At 59.3% G+C, this 9,088-nt stretch overlaps 1 protein-coding gene across 3 annotated transcripts; it reads right to left on the reverse strand.

Annotated features, from left to right (window-relative positions):
* Positions 1–4,739: 4,739 nt before the first annotated feature.
* On the reverse strand, positions 4,740–8,743 carry ARHGDIA (Rho GDP dissociation inhibitor alpha). 3 transcript variants are annotated; one of them, XM_036837374.1, is made up of 6 exons: positions 8,632–8,743; positions 6,890–7,106; positions 6,704–6,787; positions 6,363–6,439; positions 6,219–6,282; positions 4,740–6,094 (listed from the first exon to the last, which is right to left on the reverse strand). In XM_036837374.1, the coding sequence occupies exons 2-6, from the start codon at positions 7,077–7,079 to the stop codon at positions 5,895–5,897; spliced, it is 615 nt and encodes a 204-aa protein (XP_036693269.1). In that variant the 5' UTR covers positions 7,080–7,106; positions 8,632–8,743; the 3' UTR covers positions 4,740–5,894. The 3 variants fall into 3 exon arrangements, with proteins under 3 accessions (XP_036693269.1, XP_036693270.1, XP_036693271.1); XM_036837375.1 differs by lacking the exon at positions 8,632–8,743 and adding an exon at positions 8,151–8,350; XM_036837376.1 differs by lacking the exon at positions 8,632–8,743 and adding an exon at positions 7,957–8,103.
* Between the last annotated feature and the right edge of the window lie 345 nt (positions 8,744–9,088).

Raw genomic sequence — 9,088 nt, forward strand, 5'->3', positions numbered from 1 at the left:
GGTCAGGGCCGGCACCGTCTCCTGCGGCACCTTCCCTTCCTCCCACCGGCTGCCAGTCCCACGAAGCAGCCCCTGGGTCGCTTTCAGGCGCCCGGGTAGACCCGCGCCGTCCACCAGGGGGGTCGCTAGCGGCCACCGAGCTTTAAAATGCGGCGGGGCAGCGTGACTGGGAGTGAGCGTAACACGCACCGGACGTCAAGACTGAGGACGGGTGTGAAGTGTACGATATTCCCTTGATGACTTTTTATATTGACATGTTGGGATATTTTGTATACGATGACTTAAGTAAAAGTATTAAAGCTTTTTTTTTTCCAGTTTTTTTCTTTAACGTGGCTTTAGAACATTTAAAATAACGTACGTGGCCCAAATGTTGCTCCTGTCGGGCGGCGCGGCTCTGGACGGAGCAGCTCCTTTTCCTTCACAGCTCAAAGCCTAACCCTGACCCCACCCCACCCCCGTCTCTACACTCTCTTCTTCATTTGTGTTCACTTCCTCGGTTGTGAAATGCCAACCCCACTGATTTTGACTCATCATCGATTTAATAACTTGACAGGAAAAAGGAGGACATTCCCACGTTAAACGTACACGTTGGCTATATAATAACATCCTGATTTCAGAAATGGTAAAACAGAGAAAAAAAGATGTTTTTGTACTTCTGAGAGTTTGCATTTATTGACACGTAGCTCCTGAGGGCCTGTCTTCTCATCTCTTTTGTGGTAGTTCCTCACCTAGAATATGAATTCCTGAAGGTCAAGACCAGGTTCTCTGTGCCCCTCCCCCAGGGCCAGTAGAACAAGAGTCTGGGAGAGGTGGTTGTAGCTCCTGGGATGCCTGTCTACCTCACAGCAGGCAGTGTACAGGAGCTGGGCCTCAGGCAACGAAAGGCTATGAACATGTGTCTCTGCAGCTGCGGCCTCCACCCCAGTTCAGTGGGGTCCTGGCCTGGGTGCTGGCCCGCTGAGCAGCAGGGCTTCAAAATAAGTCATCACAGGCACCCTCTGCTCTCTGGGAAGGGGTGGGAATTGCCTCATATCTCCTGCCCTATCTCCCAACATTTTCGTGATTGCCATGACCCCGATTTACAGACCACAATTTGGGTCTGAGACAAGGGACATTTGTACCGCGTCTAGATTTCAGAGGCACTCTTGAAATCAGAGTTTAGATGCCTAAATTTTTGGACTTTAGTTTTTTCATCTGATAGGGACAGAGTGAAGAGATACCAAGATGTTGATTAGTTTGTGATGGTTTGGAGGCAGCTTAGCCTCACAGCATACGGTAAAGTAGTTACAAAAGATGAGAATACTGGGACCAAGGAGAGAACAGACCAGACGCAGAACAGCAAGGATCTGAGTTGCTGGCTGTGGTTGACTCTCTCTGGTTCAGTCTGGGCCTCCATGGCCAAAGCCAAGGGTAATTGGGACACACCTTGATGCAGGTGATGACAGGCCACTGTTCTGCAGCCCAGGTGGACCCAGCCAAGTCATTGTTCTGTGAAAACCAGGGCTCTGGCCTGGGCAGGGCATGGTATTTTCATGCCTTTCCTGCATTGATGCACCTTCTCAAAGCACGTCCGCAGGGAAGTGGGGTTCCCAGAAAGCTGGAGGGAGGCCAGGTTTGGGGATGCACCAGGTCTCCAGTCTCTGGGGTTGGTCAGTAGTTGGGTGAGGTGCAGGGGTGCATCCTTCCCCCAGGACACAGGCCAGGTTCACTGTACGCCTCTGCAGGCCTTGGCCCTGAGGGGAGGGCCAGCATCTGTCTTTTTCCTAAGGCCACTCACATGCCTTTCATGAGCAATTCTAGGAAGAGGCGATGGAGCCGTGTTCACTCTCATACCAGTGCCCTGAACTGGAGTGCACCTTTGGAGGGCAGAGCCCCAGTGGCTGTGGCTCTGGCATCTCTATGAACACAGCACAGCTGCTTCAGGATGTCCTCCAGGGGTCTCTCACGCCCAGAGAAGGTGCTCATTAAACACTGGTTGAACAACCGAGTGATAAAACATTTTGATAAAGACTACTCTCAAAAATAGAGTTCTTGGGGACTTCCCTGGTGGTGCAGTGGTTAAGAATCCGCCTGCCAATGCAGGGAACACGGGTTCGAGCCCTGGTCCAGGAAGACCCCACATGCCGCGGAGCAACTAAGCCCGTGCGCCACTACTACTGAGCCTGCGCTCTACAGCCCGCGAGCCACAACTACTGAAGCCCGTGCGCCTAGAGCCCGTGTGCTCTGCAACAAGAGGAGCCACCCAATGAGAAGCCCGCGCACTGCAATGAAGAGTAGCTGCCGCTCGCAGCAACTCAACAAAGCCTGCGCTGCAGCAACGAAGACCCAATGCAGCCAAAAAAATAAATTAATTAAATAAATTAAAAAAAAAAAAAAGATTCCACACTTCCACAGCAGGGGACGCGGGTTTGATCCCTGGTCAGGGAATTAAGATCCTGCATCCCGCCTGGTGTGGCCAAAAATTAACAAAACAAAAAAAGTTATCAGAATAAAACAACTCCCTTTCAACCCGACTGGAGGCATTGAGGGAGTTGACAGCAGGCTCGTGGACACCCAGGAAGTCCTCCTGACTGCAGGTTTCCACTGTGGAGCAGCAGCAGGGGGGCAAAGGCTGTGCCATGGGCCACACAGCCCTACACATGGGTGAGCTGGGACATAGGAAGAAGGTGCAGTGGTGAGCGTGGCCCTGGTGGACTGAAGTGGACCCTGATAGTAAAGTATGACAGTGCTGGCCATGGAAAAGATTCTAGCAAACTACAATAACTGGTGAGTAGTCACAATAAAGGTGCTGACCTGGTGTCCACTGCCACTCTCCTCAGTGGAAGAAGGGTCCATCTAGGGGATGGCTGAGGAGGCAGAAGCTTGGGGATGACTAGGGCCATGGACAGAGGGAGGGAGTGGAGAGGAAGGGTCACAGGCACTGGCTCACTAGGGCGGGGAGCCCAGGCCCAGCAGCACTGAGCTGTACAGACAGGTTTGGGTTTGGGGTGGAACCAGAAGGATCAGGTTAGACTTGGGACCTGAGAGACACGTCATGCAGGTCCTGCAGGTGCCACCTCATGTAATCCTTCACCAGAGGAACCAGAACAAAGTCCTGGCTGTTGGCAGCGTGTCTGTACTACTTGGCACTTGGGGTCTGAGTTCACACATCAAACCAAAGCTTGGAAAATCCAAGAGCAAAAATAGTAGGCCCTCTGGCTTGCTGGAGCCTCGGAAGGCCCTTGCCCAATAAACCAAACTGCTGCTAGCACAGGCTGACCCTAGGTTTGAAGATTTTCACTGGACCACTTAGGAGGTGGACAGGGAGAGTTAGAGCAGCTGTGGCTGGCCCCGGGGCTCCTGCAGACTGAAACTTGTAGCCACCACCTGGGAGCCTTTCCCCTCCAAAGGTAGAGCTGTTTCAGAGGTAGCTGTGTCTGAGTTTAGTGGGAAAGGCCTTGGGCCTCGGATCCCAGAGCTGTGCAGTTTCACTGCCTCCCCCTGCCTCTGGCAGGCAGTCCTGGAAGAGGCTGGTTAGGGTCCTTAACCCCTGTGGATTCCAGAGCTGGGGGCTATGGCTCTTGGATTTACGTCTGGGCCAGCTGCTGCACGAAGTGGCATTTTATCCCATTACCCAGCCCAGCGCCCAGACTCCAGAATCCCACCAGGGCCCTGGTAAGGAAGGCCAGGAGATAACCAGCCCTGTGGGTGCCATCCTGCCATGACATGTGGTCACTGACCTGCGGGTGGGGGTGAAAGAGTACCTCCGAGTCCACCCCAGCTGGTGATAAGGTCCTGGGAGGGCTCACCCTACTGATAAGCACTGGGAAGAGCGGCAAGCTCTGGGAGGTGCAGCCAAGGCGGGCTCAGGGAAGCGGCTGCTTAGGTGTGACACATACCACTTTTCTCACCAGCTCAGAGCACAAAGGGAGATTTTGCAACCAGCAATGAGCCATAAAAAGAAGTTTCTGGAACTGACACTCTGGAGCTGGGGATTCCTAACTGCCCTTTCCTGCCTCAGGGCTGGGAAAGGGCGTCTTAGGTACTGGGTGCCCTTGCGGGTGATGCTCTGAGGCAGCAGTCCCTGCTACCCCAAGGTCCTGAAGAGACCCTGATGGTCAGCGGGACTGGCTGTGGAGTATGCATGGCCCTTGGCAGTGCATCAGGGCTCCCTAGGTGCTCTTTTGTACCTCCATGCAGTGAGGATCCCCATCTCTTCCTGTTCACCCCACCTCACCAATCCCACCTTTGGACCTCTGGCCCTGCCTGGCCCTACAGGGCACAACGGCTTGACCAGCCTTCCATGTCACCCTCCATTGGCCCTGCTGCCCATGGTGCCAACTTCTCCACCCTCCTACCTAGCTTGGAGTCCTTATCCCAGGTCCCTTGCGACCCAGTCATCCCATTTGTTCCCAAGTCTTCAGCAAGATTCCTCTTCTCTGAGGCTGAAAGCGTTCCCTCCCAGAGGCTCACACAGGGCCCATGAGTGGGGTGTGGGAGCCACTCTGGACACCCCACCGGGCCCAGGGCCTGACTGTGCCCCGCCCTTTCCCTGCAGGACCCACAGAGCCGAAAGGGTAGCACTGGCCTCACGGGCTGACATGACTAAGAAAGGGCTTTAAACCCATTCTCCTTCAATAGCCACAGGAGCAGTGGCGACTGCACCTGGCCCCTGGCCGGCCTCTGGGTGCCCTGGGGTAGCAGAGGAATGGGGCCCCACTTCCCCTTTCCCACCAGGAGACGACCAGCAGACACCCTGGCTCCTTAGGGGGAGTTTATTTCCCGGTCAGAAGAGAAGCAGGACAGGCTCTTGTGCGTTCTAGGCCCAGGCCTGACCGGGGAGGGGCAGGGTGGGGTGGGGGGCACAGGGGACGGCTCCAGCTGTGCAAGCTTGGTCCCACAGTTGTCCTGGCTGGGTCCTGGTTGGCCTGCTGGGGATGATGGCACCGAGCCTGGGGGCAGAGGCAGCAGGCCAGTGGGCCCAGAGGACGGCACATATGGAGGCAATAAATACTGACCGGCCAGGCACATGACTCCAGGCCGGCAGGCCCAGGCGGGACAGGTAAGGCTTGGCCACTGGTTTTGTCTGCTGAGGGCTCTCTTTTGGGGCCGTGGGCTCTAGGCACTGCCCACTGGGACAGAGAAGGCAGAGGTGTGAGGACACCCAGCCTCCCAGATGGGACTGGAGGCCGCTCAAGGTTTGGCATTTGGCTTTCCCAAGCCCCTGGAGCCGTCCCCGCAGCCCTGGCCAGGGGGAGGGGGACTGGCCAGGCCCAGGCAGACCGGGGAGCAGCAGCAGCACATCCCACACACCTTCTCGGGCCACGGGGATCACAGACGGGGCAGGGACTGGGGGAGACCACATGCTCATGCAGACACGGGGTTAGGAGATTAGTGACGCCCCCTCAGCACACGTTCCACATGTTAAGGCATCATGGTTAGACGGTTACTGACAGCGATGGATAGACTGACCGGGGAGAAGTGAAAGCTGGAGGACGACCGGCCCAACGAGGCCCCACGTGGTACACCCCACCAGGAGGGCGTGCTAGAACACGAGGTGGGGCAACAGAGAAGGCCCAGGGGACGTGAGCCCCTCTGCAATGCCTGGCTCCCTTGCCAGGACCTCAGGTCGGGTTAGGACGGTGGGGGAACCTCAAGGGATACAGAAGGGGAGGTGTAGACCTCCCTCCCCACAGCACAGGCGGAAGCAGCAACAACACTAGACCACCGAGGAGGCTGGGGCCAGCAGGCTGGAAGGGTGGAGGAGGGACAGACAGGCCGGCCAGGAGGCAGACCAGGGGGAATGGCGGCAGCGTGGGCGGGCCCTGTCAGCACTTTGGTCTGGGGTCGGGAGGGGTGGGGAGGGGCATGTTCGTCCTTCCGTCCGCCCGCCCTGCCCACCTCCCAGCCACAGCTCAGTCCTTCCACTCCTTCTTGATGGTGAGGTTCCACTCCCAGGACAGGTGGTCAGTCCTGTCGTCATCTGTGAAGCGGGACTTGATGTTGTAGCTGCCTCGAGCCAGCATGCCCTTGGGGGCCTCCTCCATGGGGGTCAGGAACTCGTATTCCTCTGCCCGAGGCCCATAGCTCCCCACCATGTAGTCGGTCTTGTCAACTGCGATGCAGAAAAGGCCGTCAGGAAGCAGAGCTGGGCGTTTCCTCTCTCCCTCCTGATCCCTGAGCCCCTGGGTGGCCACCTCCCTCCTGGGGGCTCGGGCCTGGCGCCCACCCTCACTCACTCTTAACGCCTTTCCTGTACGTGTGCTGGATGTACTTCATGCCGGACACGATCTCTCGGTTCACCTGCAAGGAGGCACCCCAAGCAGGGCTCAGCCAGGATCCCCAGCCCCAGCCCCTGGCACCTCCCTGAGCCTCCTCCTTACCCGGAAGGAGATTTTTATCCTGTATTCCACACCCTCCTTCAGCACAAAGGACTGCTTCTTAAAGCTCTCCAGATCACCTGCATTTGAGAGGAACGCCACACTAGGAGGTTCAGCCAGGGGCAGCCTCTGGCCCTGGTGGGGTGCTCCTTCCACCCGCCCCCCCCCACATAACCCTTGGCAACCCAGACCTAGACCACACCAAACCCAGAGCCTTTTAAGACCACTTGGCTACAGTTCTTGTGCTCCCCACAAGAGGGCGCCAGCACCCCAAGAAACTATTTTTACGGGAAGCAGCAGGCTGCCAGGCAGCCCCAGCCAGGAACCTCAGAGATGCCACTCACCTGTCAGGTCCAGCTCCAAGGGGCCCGGGGCGGTGCTACAAACCAGGATCAGTCGGGTCACCACAACATTGGGGACGTTGGGGTCTGCAAAGTAACAGCAAGTTGGAGTTTCACCAGTGGGGGAAATAGTAACAAACACCCAGAAAAGCGACAGGTGTCCACACACACCCACCAGGGCCCACTCACCGGCGGACACGGCCACACGGCCCAGCAGGGCCTCCTTGTACTTGCGCAGACTCTCGTCGTCCTTATCCAGCTCCTGGATCTCCTGGATGCTCTTCTGGGCCGGGGGCTTGTAGTTGACCGAGTGCTCATCCTCCTCGTTCTCAGCCGCAATCTGCGCCAGCTGCTCGGCTGTGGGCTCCTGCTCAGCCATCCTCACCTCTAGCTAGGTCTGGGACACCTGTGGGCAGGGTAACATGGGCTGTGGCATCTCCGAGGGACCCACAGTGTTTCCCCTCCTGCCCCTCTGCAGGTCCCCCAAGTGATCTGCGTCAGATCTCTGCAGGTGGCCAAGCCCCCACCTGAGCCCAAGGAGAGGTGCACCTTCTGTAACAGGAAAGCAACGACAGCCAGAACTTTGAAAAGGGTCCAGACACTGGCTCCTGAGGCCCAGAGGGGCCACACTCACCTCCTTGCCCTGCCCACCTCAGGGGACCCCACCCCCGGTCCAGCACCCAGAGCTAAATGGAACCTGCAGCCTGCTCCTAGGGGAGACCAGGCACAGCTCCCCTGCTGCCCAGGAAGCAGCAGCACCCTGGTCCCACCAGGCAACATCAGGACGAAGTCCTGCTGCTTATTCTGAACTGCCCAGGCCCTTGCCTCAAGGGACCCCTCCTGCTGGGTCCTCTCTAACCAGAGGGTTCCTTCGGACACGTCCTAGCTGCAAACCAAAGCCTCTGTGCAAGATACGGGTCAGTTCTGTCTCACCCTTCAAACACAGGACCCTCCTAAAGTTCACATGACAGGGCCAACCTCAGTCTCACAGGTAAGTCCTAAAATGGCATGAGAGACCCTAAGTATCTGCTAACCACATCTCCAATTGTGAGGGTCTGAGACCTAGAATTTGCGAACCGCTGCAAACATGTGGTAGTCTCAGGACCCTCCTTCCGGACCCTGCCCCAGAAGAGCCCGCAGCAGTGCTGACAAAGCGAGGAGCAGCGATGGGGCAGCCACTGGGCTTCCTTCGCTAATGATGACCGTCGCACCCCCTAGAATCCCTGTGGAGTATCTGAAACCCGCTCAGATCTGACCTGGCGGTGCAGAAGGTGGGTCAGGGCCACCAGTTGCCAATAAAGATAGCCAAGACCGGGACCCGCGCGAGGATCAGATCTTACAAAGGGCCGCTAGGGACCCGGAACCGCCCGGCCGCCGCAGGCGGGGTGGGGCCGGCCCGCTTTTGCAGACCTCCCTGCTGCTTCCTCTGGAATTCCTCTAGAAGACTCACGCCCTAACGCGACTCAATCGCGGCCGCAGGCGACAAAATCCTTTAAGTGCGATGGCGCAGCCCGCACTTCCGCAGGGCCTGCAATCTGGGCCGGGCGCGGCCCGGCGCGTGGGGTGGGGCGCGTGGACCTAACCGCCCAAGGGAAGGGGCGTCCGGCCTGGCCCAGGCCCGCGCGCACCAGCGGGGAGGGGGCCCTGGGCACGAGCGGCGACCACAAAAGAGACCTGCTCAGCCCCCGGATCCCGCCCCCAGCACCCAAGCCCCCGCCTCCGGATCCCAGCGCCCCCGACCCGCACGTGGGCCCGCCCTACGCCCGGGCCACCGCCCGCTGTCAATGCCGCCCCCGCCCGGCGCCGACCCCTCGGCGGGGCTGGCGGGCGGGGCGGGCGGCGAGAACAAAGGCGCGGGCCCGGCCTCCTCCCCCGCCGCCGCCCCGCCTGCCGCGCCCACCGCGCTCGCCAGCCCCGCTGCCCGCACTCACCGGAGGATCGTCCTCGCCGCTCTCGCGCTCCCTCCCACACAGAATGACGAACCTTGCCGCCCCGCCCGCGCGCGCCCGGCCGGCCACTTCCGGGGTCACGCGACTTCCGCTCGCGACGGGCGGGCTGCTGAGAGCGCATGCGCGCGGGGGCTGGCGTCACCGCGCCGCCGCCATCTTGCGAGCACGGCCTCGTGGGCGCGTCCCGTGTGGGTGGTGCGACGGTGGGGACGTCTGCGGAGGCCTATCCCGTTGGGGGTTCTGCGCCCTTTGCCCCAGGCATTTTTTGGACCCGGGCATCCCCAGGGGTCAGCCCGCAAGCTGAAGGGGCGGGGCAGTGTCACAGTCTCGCTGAGCCCCACGCAGAACGTGGGCGCGGCGTGGCATTTCCGCGAGGTGCTGGAACGCGCGTCTGTCAGTCAACGTGCGCGTCTCCCTCCACGGCCACGCCTCCCTCTGT

Source organism: Balaenoptera musculus, chromosome 20 (genome assembly GCF_009873245.2).
Source record: "Balaenoptera musculus isolate JJ_BM4_2016_0621 chromosome 20, mBalMus1.pri.v3, whole genome shotgun sequence".
Classification (NCBI taxonomy): domain Eukaryota; kingdom Metazoa; phylum Chordata; class Mammalia; order Artiodactyla; family Balaenopteridae; genus Balaenoptera; species Balaenoptera musculus.